The 19893-nt window shown below is 46.6% G+C and overlaps 1 protein-coding gene across 1 annotated transcript in view; it reads left to right on the forward strand.

The window, feature by feature from the left end:
• Positions 1-2557: 2557 nt before the first annotated feature.
• Positions 2558-19893, forward strand: part of LOC148511693 (protein kinase C delta type-like) — a 44876-nt gene continuing 27540 nt past the window's right edge. Inside the window, exons 1-2 of the mRNA XM_088482907.1 lie at positions 2558-2644; positions 16114-16287. Of these exons, the coding sequence (XP_088339033.1) occupies positions 16165-16287 (123 nt within the window). The 5' untranslated portion in view covers positions 2558-2644; positions 16114-16164. The remainder of the gene's footprint in view (positions 2645-16113; positions 16288-19893) is intronic.

Consider the following 19893-nt stretch of genomic DNA (forward strand, 5'->3'; position numbering starts at 1 on the left):
CTGGAGGCACTACTAATGGGGGCATTACTACTGGGGGCACTACCAATGGGGGCACTAATACTGGGAGCATTTATCCTGGGGTCACTACTAATGTGGGCATTACTACTGGGAGAACTACTACTGGGGGCATTTATCCTGGGGTCACTACTAATGTGGGCATTCCTACTGGGAGCACTACTAAGGGCACTACTATAGGGGGCATTACTACTGGGAAGGCACTACTACTGGGGGCATTGAATAGGGGGCACTGCATAAGGGGCACCACTTCTGTGGGCACTGCATAAGGGGCACCACTACTGGGGGTGCTGCAGAAGGGGCACCACTACAGTGGGCATTGCATAAGGGGCACTACTGCTGTGGGCATTATGTGTAAGGGGCACTACTGCTGTGGGGCGTTATGTGTAAGGGGCACTACTGCTGTGGGTATTGTATAAGGGGCACTACAACTGTGGGCATTATGTGTATTAAGGGTACTACTACCGTGGGCATTGTCAGGGGTGTAACTAGGAATTTAAAGGCCCCATACCAAAAAAGTTTGTAAGGGCCCCTATGTACCACCCAGTGGTGAACATTTTATATAACACATGTAACTTTGACACGGAAGATAGGCCCCTCTCAGCTCTGGGCCCCATAGCAGCTGCACCCCTTGTATCTATGGTAGTTAAGCTCATGGGCATTGTGTATAAGGGGCACTACTGTGTGTCATAACATTACACTGCACATCATAATGCACACATATATTACTATGCACACTATATATTACTATGTGTGCATTATGATGTGCAGTGTAATGTGAATAAGATTGTGCTACTGTATGGCGTAATTTGAATTGGGGATACTATTGTGTGGCCACGCCTCTTTCTTTGAGGCCACACCCTTTTTTGCAGCGTGCGCTGTCCCTTTATTGATAATGTGCCGAGGATGGGGGGGGGGGGAGTTCCACCACATCCCTAGGAGCATTCTAAGCACTGGAAGGAGGTATATGTACTGTGTATAACCTATGTCTATTTGCATCATATTGATGTAATAGACCAAATATCCCATCAATTAATCAAAACTTTTATAAATTATTTCTGTAATCAAGTTTATTTAATTTATAGTAGTCAATCTGGTTTCTAATAGAGAAGATTGCATTAGAAAATACAGAACTGCCACATTAATCATTACGGTGTTTACATTAAAGCAGACTTATGAGGTAAGATAAAAAGTGAACAATGTTTTTAATTTTTCAGATTTTGCTATCCCCAAAATCTGGGGGAGCCTTAACTCTGGGGGATCACAAGGGTCACACGGAACTTTAGGGTCACAACATTTTTTGCTGTTTTAGTCCAATTTTTTCCCACACCAATCACATCTCTTACATTTCTGTATTTGTTATTTCTAAATAATGTATCAGGCTCATCTATTAAATACAAAGGGCCTGATTCAGCTTGGGTCACAGTTGCTAATGCGCATGCTATTTGTCGATTGTTGCGTACTGCGCATGCAAATGCACGGACAGATACCGCGAACTCCACGCAGTGCATTAGCAGATTGATTGACAGGCAGAGAGCATTTGGGGGTGGTGACGGGGGGGTGGTCAGGGAAATGCAGGCGTGCCTGTGCGTCAAAACGCCATTGCATGGGCATGCTTTCCACGTGACCTGGAAAGTTAGTAATTTGTGAGTAAGGTCTGACCAGCCACAATGCTGGGTGTGGGTTCGATGTCCCTAGATCATACCTGCCTACCCTCCCGGTTTTCGCGGGAGGCTCCCGATTTTTCGGGTAACCCCCGCACCCCCGGAAGGGTAGGCACTTCTCCCACATTCTGCCCACTTCCTAATGAAGTGGGTAGAATGGGGAGAGCTTACGCGGCAATCGCGGTTCCCTGTATACAGGACGGGGCTTAAAGACACGATTCTTCATGAATCGCGTAATTTAGCCCCGTCCCTTATTTAAATATGCGGCAATTTGCCGCGGAGGGGGCGGGGCTTAATGCCGTGAATCGTTTGGCCCTGCCCCCATCGGGACCCAGCTGCTTCTCCTCCCCGGGTTCTCGAATGCAGCATTTGCATATGTTCACCTAAAACCTGCCTATAGAATTGCACAAAAGTTAGCAACTGCGATCCAAGGTGAATCAGGCTCAGAGTGATAAATATATATATATATATATATATATATATATATATATACCATATATTAGCCGCTCCTAAATGTCGGGGTCAATCTAACATTCCACCAAAGAACTTAATACACTGAAAAATGGAATTGGATATGTATATGGGTAACATAAATGTTGCAGGCAGTACTGTTATTTACAAAGTGAAATCTTTATACAAGATAAAGGGTTTATATCTGTATGCATTCATAGGTGTATATTATTACTATGGATAGTATTAATTAATATTATTACTGCACTTGGCACTCAGTAGGTAGTAGGATACAGGAATAGAAATCTTTATGTCACTTGGATGTCCAGGTCTTTATGTGGTCTTTGCTGTAATAAACCCCTTAGTTAATGATCTATAATATATGGTAGATGTTGACATGTTCTTTTATGTCTCCATTAGGAACCAGCAGTGCTCAGTCATCCTGCCATAGAGCCTCTGAAACCATCCAGAGACTTACATTTTACCACCAGTTAGGCCAGGGTAGTTTTGGAAAGGTAAGCAATGAAGTTCCAATAGTCACAGGGGAGTTACTGTATAGGTGCCATCCACTAGATGATTTCTGTGAACGATTGAATGATAACGATATTGTTGTTGTTCATAAATCGTTTGCAAATCGTTTGAAAAAATGTCTAAAACGACCAGCGATGCGCGTGCCCGCTGGTCGTTTAGACATCTATCATCGTGCAAACATGCTAGACAATCTGACGATATCGTCAGGTTCAGCTTGTTTGCAGATGATTGATGTGCCTGCACTGAACGACTGCTCGTTCAGTGCAGGCTCATCACAGAATGACAAACGACTGCATGATTACAATGTCATAATCATGCAGTCGTTTTCATGTCTTCTAGTGGATGGGCACCTTTAGTTTGAATTTGGATGCTATTAGAAATTAGCAAAGCTGCAGCACAATTTCATTCAATCTGTCAGTTTTGATTTTGCATACACATTCCATATAATGATATTCCTCATGTGGAAATCCTCATGTTTACTTATGAATATTTGTGTTGTTAATGTGTTATGAAGTATAAATGTGAGGCCTATGGGGTTGGATTGGAGGGCTTCTGGATTGTAGCTTATGTACATGCAATCGTCCGAGCTACATATCTAATAGGCTGGTTGTCAATAGATTTATTTGGGGGAGAATAAGACTACAATGGAACTTTGTTTGATTGAACCATCTTTAATAGGTATAGTGCTGGGATGGTGGCAGAGTCACTTCATTGTGCTCTATGGTGCAGTTGGGGTTTAATTAGTGAGCAGTTTACAGAGAGGTAGAAAAATCTAAAGATAGACACATAGGGACTGATTCTGATGCATGTGCAAGTGTGTATATCTGCAAACCATGCATGTACCATAGAAAGCAATCACTGGCTGCGTATGCTCCATAGAAAGCAATCACTGGCTGCACATGTACCATAGAAAGCAATCACTGACTGCACATGCTCCATAGAAAGCAATCACTGGCTGCACATGTACCATAGACAGCAATCACTGACTGCACATGCACCATAGAAAGCAATCACTGGCTGCACATACACCATAGAAAGCAATCACTGGCTGCACATGCACCATAGAAAGCAATCACTGGCTGCACATGCACCATAGAAAGCAATCACTGGCTGCGCATACACCATAGAAAGCAATCACTGGCTGCGCATACACCATAGAATGCAATCACTGGCTGCACATGCACCATAGAAAGCAATCACTGGCTGCACATGCACCATAGAAAGCAATCACTGGCTGCGCATACACCATAGAATGCAATCACTGGCTGCACATGCACCATAGAAAGCAATCACTGGCTGCACATGCACCATAGAAAGCAATCACTGGCTGCACATGTACCATAGAAAGCAATCACTGGCTGCGCATGCACCATAGAAAGCAATCACTGACTGCACATGCACCATAGAAAGCAATCACTGGCTGCACATGCACCATAGAAAGCAATCACTGACTGCACATGCACCATAGAAAGCAATCACTGGCTGCACATGCACCATAGAAAGCAATCACTGGCTGCGCATGCACCATAGAAAGCAATCACTGGCTGTGCATCATACTTGCCGACAATCAGCTCCAGCCTTCCGAGAGGGAGCTGATTGTCGGCTAATGGCGGGGGCGGGGCCGGCAATTGAGGGCGGAGCTGGGGGGCGGGGGGGCTGCCATTTTGTGACACTGGGGCGGAGCCGCACAATCGCATCATCGTGACTCCGCCCCCTCTTCACAATGCCGTGATTTTCGGCATTGTGAAGCAGGGGGCGGGGCCACGATGACGCGATTCTGCGCGAATCGCGTCACCGGGCCCACCGCTGCGGGTATTTCTGTTTTTTTCAGGGGGGAGGTGGGGAGGTTCGGAGACTTCCGGGAGGCTTGCCTGCCTTTCCGGGGGGCCGGGAGCGACACCCAAAAAAATCGGGGGGCTCCCGGCCAAATCGGGAGGGTAGGCAATGTGCGCATGCAGCAAATAAATCAAATACTGGCTGCGCATGCACCATAGAACACAATCGCTGGCTGCACATGCACCATAGAAAGCAATTGATGGCTGCGCATGCATCATAGAAAGCAATTGATGGCTGCGCATGCACCAAATAAATCAAATATTGGATGCGCATGCACCATAGAAAGCAATCGCTGGCTGCACATGCATCATAGAAAGCAATCAGTGGCTGCACAGGCACCATCGAAAGCAATCACTGACTGCACATGTAGTGTTCACTCTAGCTCCGGCGGCAGGCAGGGCGCCGGTGCTAGATAGGGCAACCTTATGCGCGCGCCTGAAAAGGGGGCGTGGCCATGAAAAGGGGGCGTGTCTATAAGACGCGTCCTTTTTTCGTCATACTTGGGGGCGTGCCCGGCGCTTACGGACATGCCGGGCAGCCCCCAAGCGCTGCAGAAAGGGAGAATAGATGCCGGGCGCATGCGCCCGGCGTCCATTCTCCAGCGGTGACCGGGACACCGCATGTTTCTCCACCCGCGAGACACTGCGTCCCGTGGGTGAGAACGGCACCCGCAGGCTGTGAGGGCAGGGCGCTCTTTGCCCTCCTCCTGGAGGGCAGGGTGCTTTTTGCCCTCCAGAAGGAGGGCAGGGCGCCGCGCCCCTCTAAAACAGCCTAGCGGGAACGCTACGCATGTACCATAGAAAGCAATCACTGGCTGCACGTGCACCATAGAAAGCAATCACTGGCTGCACATGTACCATAGAAAGCAATCACTGGCTGCGCATGTACCATAGAAAGCAATCACTGGCTGCGCATGTACCATAGAAAGGCACCATAGAAAGCAATCACTGGCTGCACGTGCACCATAGAAAGCAATCACTGGCTGCACGTGCACCATAGAAAGCAATCACTGGCTGCACGTGCACCATAGAAAGCAATCACTGGCTGCACGTGCACCATAGAAAGCAATCACTGGCTGCACGTGCACCATAGAAAGCAATCACTGGCTGCACGTGCACCATAGAAAGCAATCACTGGCTGCACGTGCACCTGTCGTCATCTTCATACCCATTCTGGTGCAACCTGCAATGTGCAGAATCTTTGGCAGTAACAGTATTATAAAAGACCCAGGAGTTAGTTTACTCTGTGGTTTATTATGCAGTTTGTTACCCATACATGAGATGGGGGTTTTCAGATCCACACTGTCAGGCCTCTCTTAGGCCCTGATTCAGAGTCAGACTCTCTGACAGAGCGCTCGCTCTGAATCAGGGCCGGTCTTTTTTTTTTTTTAGAACGGCCTCCTGGACGCTCGCATAGCTGTGGGTGACCACCCACAGCTATAGCGAGCGGCAAGGAAGATGGTCGTGATGGTCAAGACCATCGCGACCATCGGGCTTGCGATGAGACCCTTGTGGTAGGGTCTCATTGCCGCAAGCCCCAGAGAGATTTCGGCTCTGACAGAGACGAAATCTCTCCCACTGACATCACTCATGATGTCAGTGGGACCGCCCCCAAACGGAGGTGTTCACATGGGAACGCCTCAGTTTGGGCAGCCACTCCCCCGGCCCGCCCACCAAAGGGGGCGAGCTGTCACTCAACATCGACAGCTCGCCCCCTTTGTTGCGAGACCCGGAGCGACGGAGTGCCCGTCGCGATCCGGGTCTCGCACATGCGCATTACAAAGCCAGCTCCATCGTGCGCATGCGCACTGGCCCACCATCAACCCGGTTGCGAGCGCACAGCGCTCGCGACCGGGTCTGAATCAGGCCCTTAGTGCCCCTGGTCACTGAGTATCAGAGAAAATATGTGACAAAAAATATTGCATCAATAAATAAAATTGTTGCCTAAACAAATATATGATGCCCTTGATAATAAAGAAATATGATTATAATGAAATTAATATTGTCCCTGATTTTAAAGAATTATATTAACTAATCCTAAAGAAATAAATCTTCCAGCTGTGGGCCTGATTCACTGCACTTCAACTGCGATAGTATGCTAATTAATTGCGAACGCAATGCTGCTGCTGCACTACATAAGGACGCCCACTTTACCTTACACACATCCGTAATGTTTAGCAAGACTGCTAAACCATCGGTACAATCATGTACCATCGAAGCCACATGCATACTTGCGCAAGCCCTGACCTTACTCAGAAATTGCTCATTTCCATGCACGCTATCAGGCCTCAGGCTGTGTAGGGCATCACAGTGGATAATTTATGCATGCCTCAACAACTGCGTTCAAACGCACTGGCATGCCTGAGTTTGGCTGATCCCCCCCCCCCGTTACCACCCACAAACAGCACTTTGTGGCAGGACACAGTCAATTCACCAGCGGACGGTTAGCCGTCCGTCAGAATCCCGCTGTCTAAACCCCGACACGGGACTAAATAGGTGCCTAAATCCAGACGCCTATCTTTAGGCCTATGACGGAATCCCGACAGGATGGCTTCCCGAACGAAGGCAAGCGGGGACACTTAGTTGTTAGACGTGGGAGGGAGGGTTAGGTTTAGGCACCCCCGGGGAGGGTTAGGGTTAGGCTAGGGGAAGGGGGGGTTAGGGTTAGGCACCACTGGTGGGAGGTTAGGGTTATACACCCCCCCGGGAGGGTTAGGTTTAGGGTATAGGGGGGGTTAGGTTTAGGCACCCCCAGGGGCGGATTTCGGGTTAGATACCAACCCGGGAGTGTTAGGGTTAGGCACCCCTAAGGGAGAGTTGGGGAGATGGAGAAGGGTAGGGTTAGGAAACTTACCTGCTCCATCGGGATTATGCATGTTCATAACAATAGTCCAATTGTGTCCATATTAGCAACTGCATTCCTTGCTGAATCAGGCCCTGTGACTAATAATTAGGTTTGGCCACCACTCAAGAAAAAAATGCTGCTCCCATAATATATAGTTACCTAACATTGATTATTCTTTCTTGGTCTGATCTAATTCAGGAGGCAGATGGTAATCCATATGAGAAGAAATAAAAACACATGAGCAGATTCAATTAGTCACGGGTTGAGTCGCTTCATCTGTTTCCACTGGTAAAGTGCTCGTAGCTATTTAATTACAAACCCACGAGCAGCAATGAAGTTAATGCTTATTTATGTTTGCACCCCCCCAGAGGTGTGAGCATAAATGAGCATCATTTGTGGTGTCTGGGCTGCTCTTGGTTCTGTAATTGAATAGCTCTGGGTACTATACCTGGAAAAACAGACCACTTATTCAACCTGCCTCATGGAATAAATGGTCTTACTCCATGGAGCACCCAACTGCAAGGGCTTAGCTATAGTGGGTGCATGGCGTTCTATTGCTATGGGATCTGGAGGCTTAGGGGGCCAGCCACCCCTGCACCCAGCTTACATTGGCATCAGTGCCGAACAGTGCGGTAAGAACAGCTGACATAGTATTGAATACAGAAATGGACAGTCTACAAAATACTCACCATGATGATACTAGTGTATTCTATACTGTGTATTGTATACACTAGCCCATGGCAAGTACTTTGTAGTCTGTCCCTATCCACCAGACCAGTGCCTCACAGTGGCTCATGTGCAGCAGATTTGGCGTGCAGAGCACAAGGGGTAGAAGAAAGCATCCAAAGCAAAGACCCGTGGTACAGTAATCAGTTGCCCACCAATGTTAACTGAGGGCACCTTGGCATAATGTGAAGTGGTGGCACTGTGTGGCATAACTTGAATTTAGGCACCATGTGGCATAATGTGAACTGAATGTACTATATGCTATAAGGTAGATATCAAAGAAAAAATTACTGTTGAAAGATAGCGTTCTCTATGTGACTTTAAGTATAGGAACGTTGCAGCCAATATAGAAGAGTGTGCAAGTACTTAAAAAAAATAGTTAATACAGTAATTGGCTGCGCTTTCGACAACACTGACAGTTCCACAGAAATGTATAAAAGCAAGAACTTTTAATATAAAATATGCATAAATCCCCATAGTTCCGCCTCTCACACCCCACATTAGATCCCACCCTTAATTGCTGGAAGAGGTTTCAGAATACCCCTTTATTTATCCCTGGGGTGTCGTTACCTACACCTTTTCTAGATAATCCTGATTTTCCTCCAGGACTTTCAGCCTCTTCCTTATCTAGTTGGTCCGAGGCAGGTATCTCCCGTATAGTTCATTTAATTACTGAGAGTGGTTTAAGATCCTTTACTGATCTCCAGCAGACACTCCGACTCCCATCACATTTGTTCTGGGCTTATCTTCAGCTTTGGCATTATATTCTCTCATACAATACTGATAGCCCCAGATAGACTCTAACCAAATTTGAATCTCTGTACCTGGGTGAGGCCCCACCTAGACATCTTATCTCTTTACTATATCAGATGTGTCTTGCAACCCCAACTGTAGTCTTGCCTTCTAATGTACATGCCTGGCAGGTAGAACTGACAAGGGAGTTGACTGATGAGCACTGCTCACAGATATTTCATTTTACATTTGCTAGCTCTTCCTCTTTGCAAGTTTTAGAGACTCAATATAAGATCCTCTCTATGTGGTATCGGTGCCCAGTGTACATCCATCAGATGTTTCCAAATTTATCAGACCTATGTTGGTGATGTAATAAAACACAGGGCTCCCCGCTCCACATCTGGTGGCAGTGATCGGAGTTGACTGACTTTTGGAAAACAGTGCATAGGTTATCTATAACTATCACTGGTCTCCCGTTACCAAACACGCCTGAATTTTGGCTTCTTAATTTTATGGATATACCCATATCATAGTTTAAAAAGTCCCTACTGCGGCACTTGATGAATGCCGCGAGAGCGACCATACCGTGCTTTTGGAGATCCTCAGTTCGCCCCCCTATCTCTCGGTGGTTCCAGAGAATAGATCACTATATGCTTATGGAGGACCTAATATCCTCTTCAAAATTGCCCTCCTCTGACTTTACTACCACCTGGTATCCTTGGTTAAGCTTTAAAGACACTTTAGATTATGCTGCTTATACTGCCACTCCTCCCCCTCCTCCCTCTACAACCTCTTAGCGGACACAAGCAACTCATTATTTTTATTTTATTTATTTATTTTTCTATTTTTTCTGCAGTTTCCTTTTAATCCTTTTCTTTTCTCTTGATTTGGTTATATTTGTGTTTCTCTATCCACTATTTCTCATACTATAATTTTGGGATCGTTTACCATTCCATGATTTCTTTATTATAACTTAAATGTTATTTGTAAAATTTATGCAATCTATTTTCCCCTTTTCTTCTCTTTGTATAAATGTCTCTTGTTTAGGTCATCTCTGGCCATTTGATTGATTGTATGTACTATTGTCGTCTTTGACTTTAAAAAACACAGATTTTGAAAATAAATCCACACAGTATATATATATATATATATATATATATATATGTGGGAGGCACATTTATAGAAACCGTTGTAATTCCTACACCGTTCACGTGATTTGGATGTAATTACCCTCAAATTAAATCTGAAAGTCTGCAGTTAAAGCACATCTTGTTTGTTTAATTTCAAAGCCATTGTGGTGGTGAATAGAGGCCAAAATATGAAAATTCTGTCAATGTCACAATATTTATGCACCCGACTGTATATATAAAATCAGTCACAGGGGTGCACTCACCAGTCTTCCAAAGAATAGTTTAATCCATCTTCTTTACATAGGTATATACAAGTTTATCAAATAATATGTGATCCATTTCATCATAAGCAGAAGAGAGCTCCTTGCTCAGCTTGAGACAATAGGGCCTCATCAAATGGAGGGGTTCCACCAATTGCCATGGTTTCGTGTAACCGTTGGTGCCCTGGATCTGTTTGCCCTATAGCCGCTGTATTCCTCTATATGGCGATGCTGGTGGGTGTCCAGAATAACTGGAAACAAAGTCCACTCAATAAATTAGACGAGCATTATTTCAGAATAAGTGGAAACAAAGTCCACTCAATAAATTAGACGAGCATTATTCCAGAATAAGTGGAAACAAAGTCCACTCAATAAATTAGACGAGCATTATTCCAGAATAAGTGGAAAAAAGTCCACTCAATAAATTAGACGAGCATTATTCCAGAATAAGTGGAAACAAAGTCCACTCAATAAATTATACGAGCAAGGAGCTCTCTTCTGCTTATGATGAAATGGATCACGTATTATTTGATAAACTTGACCTTATATCATTAACAGATGAAACTACTATGGACTTTTTTCACATGCTCCTGAGGCTTAGACGTCGAGAGACCGATTTAATCCTTCACGGCCAGTTCTTGTCCTATTGCACCGATATAATCATAACAATCTCATTGGAATACCCTGGTTTTATGTCACCCAGGCCCCCTGAGCTGCTATATATATATGAGCCCATATCACACATTGTACTATTACATGTATACTAAATTAATTGAAATATACTTTATGTTTATTACGATAGCTAGTACATGCTGCAGTGTTCATTTATTTCTTTTTATTTACTGACATTTAATTTTATATTTTATTCTTATCTTTTTATTTTTGTTTGTTTTTTATTCTGACTAGCCTTTATACTAATATTTTGGCTCATCTGTTTTTCTGGTTTAATATGTGGCATATACATTGTTAATATGTGTGTTTGACTTATGCAGCTTTCCCTACTTCCTTTCATTAATTTTGTAAAATTGCCACACTTCCTGTGGCAACATTAGTATATATTACCGTGCTTCACTTCCTCTCACTTAGTCTGTCCTGCTGCACTTCCTGCCATTTTGAAGGAATTATGCCACACTTCCTGTATTTCACTGTCATGGTAACTGCCCCACTTCCTGTCATGGATATTTCTGCCAGTTTTTCAGCACTTATACACTTTGTTTTTTGCTCTCTATGAGCCTTTAACAAGTTACCGCACTGGCCACACACTTCTAATTGCTTGAGTGATCTGTATTATTAGTATACACCCAGTTTTTACAAACATAGGGGGACACCTGGTCCTATGTCACTTCCTGTCACTGCTCATAATATTGCACATGTCCTAAGCACAAACACAACAGCATGTGTTTGCTCTAGTCACTATCACCCTCATTCAGAGGCGGTCGAAAGAAGTGACCGCTCGCTCTGAATGAGGGCGGCCGCTGGGCTTTGCAAGTGTGGCCTCCTGGTCGCTAGCTAAGCTAACCTAAGGTTGGGTCTCGGCAACCGCAAGCCCCAGGGAGCTTCCTGCTCTGATCGAGCAGGAAGCTCCCCAGTGATATCACTGCTGATGTCAGTGCAGATGCCCACAAAACGGCAGGCGTCCCTTTAGGAATGCCTCCATTTGTGTAGCCACCCCCCTGCCCCGCCTACAAAACGGGGCGAGCTGTCGATCAACATCGACAGCCGCCCCTTTTGTAGTGAGCTCCGGAGCGAGAGAATTTCTCTCTCGCTCCGGGGCTTGCGCACGTGCAGTGCGGCCGCTGCGCGTGCGCAGGGTCTTAACATCAACCCGGTTGCGAGAGCTCAACACTTGCCGACCGGGTCTGAATGAGACCCTATGTCTTTAGGTAAGATGTATTATTGTTTTAATTATTTACTGCTTATTCCTCGGTGCACTTTGCACATGTAATTGTTTTATATGCTAATGTTTGTCTACTATGCACAAAGGATAGGTTTATGCCTTTAAGTGCACTCTGCGCATGTAGTTGTTTTATATGCTAACGTTTGTTCACCATGTACATGACCATGTTTAAGTGCATTTTGCACATGTAGCTGCTTTATTTGCTAATATTTGTTTACTATGCAGAGTGTGTATGTCCATGTTTCAGTACAGTTTGCACAAGTAGCCTCCTACCAATAATGAGCCTTTTTATTTCTGTATTGATTCGCAATTTTATTGATAACATAGTACTATAATTGATAACATAATACTGTCCACACCCTGTTTCTTGATATTAATGAACATACATACATACATACATACATATGCATAGGGAGGGCGGTTCCACCAGAGCACGAGCACCAGGCACCTTAGTTCCCAGAGGACACCCTGAAGTCTGACTCCGGAAGCAGCTGTCAAGTAGCTGACAGCCTCCTGGGTCCGTGTCCAGCCTGCCAGGTGCTGTGATACAGAGCAGCAGCAGCTGTCCTGCCTTCCTGCTGCTCTAGTGAGAGACTCCGTGGTCAGAGGAGCTTATGCTGAGCCCTGATTGGTGGAGCTCAGAGCACATGTTCATCTGACCTCATCAGAGGGCGGGGCTACAGCAGCATGTCGATGAGGAAAAAGCTGCATGGTCCAAATTAAGGTGAGAGAGGTACCACAGTTATGTCTATCACCCTCCCTACCTGTATGTATATGTAACCCTTCGTGCCTGTATGTATGTATGTGACCCTGCCTGTATGTATGTGTGTGTGTGTGTAGGTATTTATGTATGTGTGACCCTGCCTGCCTGTATGTATGCATGTATGTATGTGTGACCCTGCCTGCCTGTATGTATGCATGTATGTATGTGTGACCCTGCCATGTGTGTGTGTGTATATATATATACATACACACACACACACACACACACAGATATGTGGCCAGGGCACCCAGAGCATGAGCGTACTACGGCACCCCCCCCCAAAAAAAAGTGTGTGATATATATATATATATATCCCTCATGAGAAAAACAGCATGAAATATATTTTCACATCTGAGCCAATTCACTCACCTGCTATCAAGAGATCCCTTTTTGAACTAAGGAAAACACAGGTGAGGCAGCCCCGACGGTGACCAAGTCGACCGCTGTGGCTATTGTGCCTACACTAGTGAGATGAGATCGGCATCTTAAACACAAGCTGCTGCATATATATTGTGGTTAAATTAGAAAGCACTACGCGGATACATTACCCCTGAACTGATAATTTGTGGGAGTCGCTCCAGCTACAATAATACTCTGGAGTAGTAAATAGAGACATTTCTCTGTTGATGAACACAGCTTTTAACATTTTTATGGCATCTTCTCAAACCCATAGAGCATACTTGCCTACCTTTAGGCTGTCCCTTCCGGGAGGGGACAGCCAGGTCGGCTCTCTGAACACAGCAGGTAGGCGGAGCGGGGGGCGTGGCTGCTCAATCACGTCATCATGGCTCCACCCCCGCTGTGCAGAGCCGGTAATACAGGTACTGTACAGCGGGGGGTGGGGCTTTAATGACGCAATTTAACACAAATCGCATCATCTGATCCCCCGGACAGCATAGTAAGTGGCCAGCAATGGGGGGTACGGGCTGGCTGCGGCTGACTTTCCTAGTCTTCCGGGTGGTCGGAAGCGTAACCCGATTTTTGGGAGGCTCCTGACCATTTAGAGAGTTTAGGTAAGTATAAAAATGACTGAGGTGGGTCATCTAGATACCCTCAGTTATCCTGGCGCTCAATAGAACACTAATGTGTTGTTGAATAATACAATACTCCTAATTCGGTTGATCAAAAACTGATGTACACAGCGCTGCAAAACCTATATGTCAGTTGCTAGTCTGACAAAAAACTTCACCAAGTGAATAAAGAAGAAAAGGAGGTACTGCGCTGCTGTGGACTATCTAATTAAATATACTTGATTGATTTAAAGAAGTGCTTGAGCCTCTCTGATTAATAATTAAATATTTAATAACATACAATAAAAATACAACATCTATATGCAGCTTCTATTATAATAAGATGACATTGATGTCTTGGTTGCAACAACTAGTGTGACCATTCAAATAATTTGCGAAATACAATGTCTCCACTAAAATTCTTGGATCCTTTAGTAGTGAATTGATAAAATTGATACTTGTATGCTCACCACCGCTCTCACATATACGCTGAAAGTATCTGGTAAACACTCTTGTAAATAGTGCCTGGATGTTACTTGTAGTGCACCAGAGCTCGTTGGGATCAGTGTGCAGCACTGCTCCCAAATACACCTGGATCTTTGGTGGTAGTCTGGTACAATTCACCCGTCCTTAGTGGTGTGCCGGAGCTCGCCGACAAGTGTCGTGCGGCTGTGTTGAAGTCCCTCAGCCCGGTGTGGGAGCAAACAGTGTGGCCGTGAGTGACTCTTGGTACACCGAGGCGGACGGAGACCACAGGTGATCGGCGTCCGTCCGACACCTGATGGTATAGAGCGGTCTCCTTCTTTCTCTGCCGCAATGGATTAACGGCAGATGTCCCGTCTCAGCAGCTGTCAGCTCAGACAGCTGCTGAGAGATTTAATACACATTATGCTTTTCCAATAGTTTTAGTTACTAGGGGCACTACAATCAGCCATAACATTAATAACTGCTTCTGAGAGATGTGTCTCTCTAGATATATTGGGAGTCCCTTCAATCTATGGCCCTCATTCAGAGCCGGTCGCTAAAAGCGAGCGCTCGCTCTGAATGAGGGCGGCCGCTTTTTTTTTAAAGCCGGCCTCTTGGCAGCTCACTAAGCTGTGGGTAACCATCTACAGCTTTTGCTAGTGGCCAGGTGATGGTCACAATGGTCGCGAACATCGCGCTTGTGACAAGACCATTGTGGTAGGGTCTCGTCTGCCACAAGCCCCAGTGAGCTTCCGGCTCTAATAGAGCCGGAAGCTCACTACTGACATCACTGGTGATGTCAGTAGGGCCGCCCACAAATGGCAGGCGTTCCTTCAGGAATGCCTCCGTTTGTCCAGCCACCCCCCCACCCCGCCTACAAAACGGGGCGAGCTGTCGATCAACATTGACAGCGGCCCCGTTTGTAGCGAGCCCCGGAGCGAGTGAAATTCTTACTCGCTACGGGGCTTGCGCAGGTGCATTGCGCACACCGCGCGTGCGCAATGCACAACCATCGACCCGCTTGCGAGCGGGTCTGAATGACGGCCAATGGCCCCTTAAAATTAGTTATACCCTGACCCTACATAGAATGAATTAAGCTCAAGTGAGCCTGGATAGTTAATAGCTGGGTAGCCAATCAGGAGCAGTCTCTTAAGGTGTGTACACACTAGATGTTTTTTTTAATGATGCGGTTGATGACCCCATGCTGTGGGATACAGCAGGGTCCGACATATCGGGCAGTCAGGCACTGAATCATCTAGTGTGTACCATCCACCCGATATGTCGGCCCCTCGGTAGGGGGGAGGGGAGAGGGGGAGGGGCAGTCGCATAGATGGGTACAAAATGTAATTTAGTGTGTACCAAGCTTTACACTGTCAGCCAATCACACATTAGAGCAGCTGCATATCCCAAATACTTCAAGTTTCTTTCTGCAAAGTGGAAAACAAGGTGCAATTCTTTGTCTAATGCACATTTAGCAAAGACTCCTCTCATCAGTATCTGCAAACTTTTACCTCCAGCAATGCAGGTACTGAGAGGGGGAGGAGGGTGGTGTATATTTCAAAGTACCTGTCCCTGCCCACTTGGAACTGGTGATCAGACCCGTATCCTCCATGGTCCCAGATAAATTGGATTATGGGTGTGGGAAGGTGACTGCAGAACAAAAGCTTCTTATTGGTATTTTTCTTTTTCAGTAATCCAACAGGTAATACACAATCACTGTGATACAACAATGCATTTGCCTTTATGTTCCTGTGTGGCTTATGAGGCTGACTCTGTAATATTTCCTCTAGGTCCTGCTGGCTGCAGATTCCTATGGCAGTCACCATTTGGCCGTAAAAATCATGAGCAAGAGAGAGCTGCTAGCGGAGGGCGAGGAGGATATGGTGTTTGTGGAGAGGAGGATATTAGAACTTGCATCGGGAAGCGCCTTCCTTATCCATGGGTACTTTGCTTTCCAGACCAAGGTACTGCTGTCATTATCGCTTTATTGCTCAATATATACACATATACCATATATCCTAAATTTCCTCTGCTGTGACTCTTCTTTCCTAGAAAGCAAATCTCATCTAATCATTTCCAGAAATCCTGGCATTCTGTATCTACAACACTTGGTGATATAGAGGTTATTGAAAATAGACAATAGAATTGAACGTTGTACATGAGTGTATGTGTCGCATCAGACTATTAAGTGCTTCCTGCAGTTTTATATTCATGTACACAGCAATTTTGTATCTCCTGCCATATATACTCCAGTGCTGAGACCTGGCTATTTACTTGGCCTAAATATGTCACAGACCTTCGCCGATAATCAGTTAATAGTGGGGTTATCTGAGGGGCTGCAGTTACTAGGCTTATAAATGGGAGGACATAGCAGGTGATGAGTATGGGATACCCTAACATAGAAATACCAATAAGAGCCAGCTGTCCACTATTCTATTTTTCTACTTCAGGGTCCATAGGGGGTCCACAGGGTTGACCTTGGGGTATAGGTTGGGAACCAAATCCGGGCACCACGCAGTTAAAGCTTTTAGCTCCCAGGATGCACTGGGTCCACTCTCCCTATAACCCCACCCCCAAGCCAGAGGCACCTCAGTTTAAGTTGGTGCCCGGCCGGAGTCGGGTCACCGTTAGCGCAGGGGGAGCTGATTAGCAGCCCCTAAGCTTATTTTATTTTTTTAGGGACAAAGTTTTTTCCATGGACTTTGGACTCTTCAGAGCGGCAGCGTCGGACTGTCCATAGGACGTCTAAGCTGCCGCTCCGTCACCCCGCTGGCGCTGAGACGCCAGTACAGATCTGGGGATCTCAGCGGGACCCCAGAGTCTGTACTAGCCGGACTCTGTGGGCGCCCAGGACTGCTGCCGGATCCACGGGGAGCAGGTAAGGTCGCGGATCACCGCTTGCGGTGATCCGCGCATTTCAAATGCAGTCCTGTGCCTCCGGTCTCAGGGGACAGACCGGAGGCGCCGGCAGTGGCGGCGGGCCCCCCATACCCCGTGTGTCCACTAGACCACCAGGGACTTAACGATCGGTGCAGGGAGCCGGCGTCCCGGGGGTTAATAGCCGGCCAGGGGAGGCAGCCTTCCCTGTTACAGCGGCTCCTCCCCTCAGCTCAGCGCGCCTTTCAGTATCCATAGTCTGGCGTCGCTGAGCTGCTTCCTCCGCGGGCCACGCTTCCTCTGAGGTCTCCAGCGGCCATTTTATCTCTGTGGTGCAGCAGAAATCTCTCAGGATGGCAGTGAGTCCAGTCCCCCTGCGTACCTCACCATCAGGTCAGTGTACACAGCACTGTAGCCTTCCCAGACACTGAATCTGGGCAGTTGAATGCAGTGTAATAGTGCAGTATATTATGTGACATGTTTATGTATATATGTATATATCTGCATTGTATGTGACTTATGCTAGTGCTGACTGTACTTTATTCTCTCACCTGTCAGTGTATATCTATCCCTTTTCTTTATCTGCCCTAATACAGCTGTACTTAGGGTGGTTCTGAGACCTCACATTTATATACTTGTTAATATTTGTGTGGTTTGTCACATACTGTTGCGTGCTGCACGTTGCCATATTTTAGATGGAACTGTGTGTTGCATACGCTGAAAATGGGTCCCTGCAGCTAATTTTTGGCATCAGTCAGGACCAGTATAGCGCTGCTTAATATTTCCGCCAAGATTGGTCAGATATGTCTGACCAGGAGATAGAGCGTTATACTGCACCCATTTTTACTATCCTGCAAGTCATGTGCTGCAGGTGTTAGTGCGGAGGATTTGACTCATAAAGGGTTCTGTATGTGGCGTCATCTGGTGCCGGCCTCTTTCACGACCCCCTTGGGCGGTTTGTTTTCTCGGGATCCTCTCAATTGCGGATCGCCGGGCGGGCCCCATTGTTGTACCTCACTTGGGGTTACTTCACCATACTGCCCTTTTCATCTCAGGGTATTTCGCAGCTTCTTGCTCTCTTCCCCTGTGACACGGACTACCGCTCCCTGCAGGGGTTTTTCGCAGTATATGAATTCCCCCTGGTGCCACAATAGTCTGTCATTCCCCTTGCAGGGATTACCACAACAGCCACCCTGGGTGGATGTCGTTTTCTACGAAACGCTAATTGGCGTGGTTGACGCCCTGTGGTTACTTCCCAGTTGGCTCTGCCGTGAACTGGGTACTGTTCGGGGCTCTTTCCCTCTTACACGGGGGGAAGCCTATTTCAGGTATTATTATCCCTGCTTTAGGGCTGGTAGCAGGTCCATTCTGGTTAGAGTGAATGTTGACCTGCACCTGTATCATACACCCTCAGTATTGCGTGCCTTCGGGTTCCCTGTTGCTGACTAGCGGGTGGATCGCATAGCGGGACTCTGGCTGTTGCCAGATAGGAGGTGTTACAACAGTGTTTGGCCTCCTGTCCCAAATTCCCTGAGGGTCATCACGAGCCCCTCCTGGGGGGGATGGGCGTGTTACTCGTCTGATTACAGACGTTACTACGCCTCCCATTCCTGCGTGGTCGGATTCTTCGGATCCGTAGGTGGTAACTCTGCCTGAAATCAGTATACTTGCTTTCAGGAGTTGTTATCCATCCTACCATGGCTATAGCATGGTTGGTTAATACTATTGCATATTGGGTTGATGCATTTGTAACGTTTTTTCCCCTCCAACACGTCGGGGGTTCAAATGTATTTGGTCGCTCACGTAATATATGCTGTTGTCATAGGTGGAAATGCCTATATTGGATACCAGTCTCCTAACTTTCAGAGTTCCGGCTGCGACTGTATCCTCCGTAATACCCTATGGCTGCGCTCTGGGAATGCAGAGGTGCAGATACCATCTTTAGGGTTGATATTGTTTGGTCCTGACCTTGACAAGATTGTAGTAACATTGGCAGTATTACTAACGACAAGTTTACCGCTTTCAGCTATGCCCACTACAAGGCCTCAGACTAAGTCTGTTAAGTCTTTTTTGTCCTCTGGGTCAGCCTAAAGGTCTGTTTCTTCGTAGACTGTCGGCATCTACAAGGGCCGACATATCCAGTACCGAGCAGGCCTGGACTGCCAGCCGATCCTGCTTCTGAACCTACGGATATCTCTTCAGCCTGACGGGACAGGCCTACAACTGGGAGATACCGATTTTCTCAGTTCGCCCGGTATTAGTGTCAAGTTGCCGCGGCTACGTGGGTAGGAGGGTACGCCCTCTTTACAAGGGCCTTACAGATCCAGAAAGCTATGCAGTTGTTGCGGTAAGCGGAGCTAATTAGGCCATCCCCACTATCTCAGTGAGGGACTGGTTGTTCTGCTTTCTTTCTGGTGCGGTAGCTGAATGGTCCTCTTTGGCCTATTCTCTGTCTCAATTCCCTGAACCAGTTCCTAAAGCTACCTGGGCTCAGGAGGAAATCCCTATGCTCCATCATACGATGTTTGGAACCTGGGGACTTTATGGTATCACTGGATATACAGGACGCGTGCCTACGGGTACTTACAGAGACCTTTCCTCAGCATGGGCTGAGGTTTGCTGTATCACAGCAACACTTACAATTTTTCGGGCTCTGCCTGTTGGGACTGTCCTCAGCCCCACAGGGGTTTACC

This window comes from Taudactylus pleione, unplaced genomic scaffold (genome assembly GCF_031769625.1).
Source record: "Taudactylus pleione unplaced genomic scaffold, aTauple2 ptg000296l, whole genome shotgun sequence".
Taxonomy (NCBI): Eukaryota; Metazoa; Chordata; class Amphibia; order Anura; family Myobatrachidae; genus Taudactylus; species Taudactylus pleione.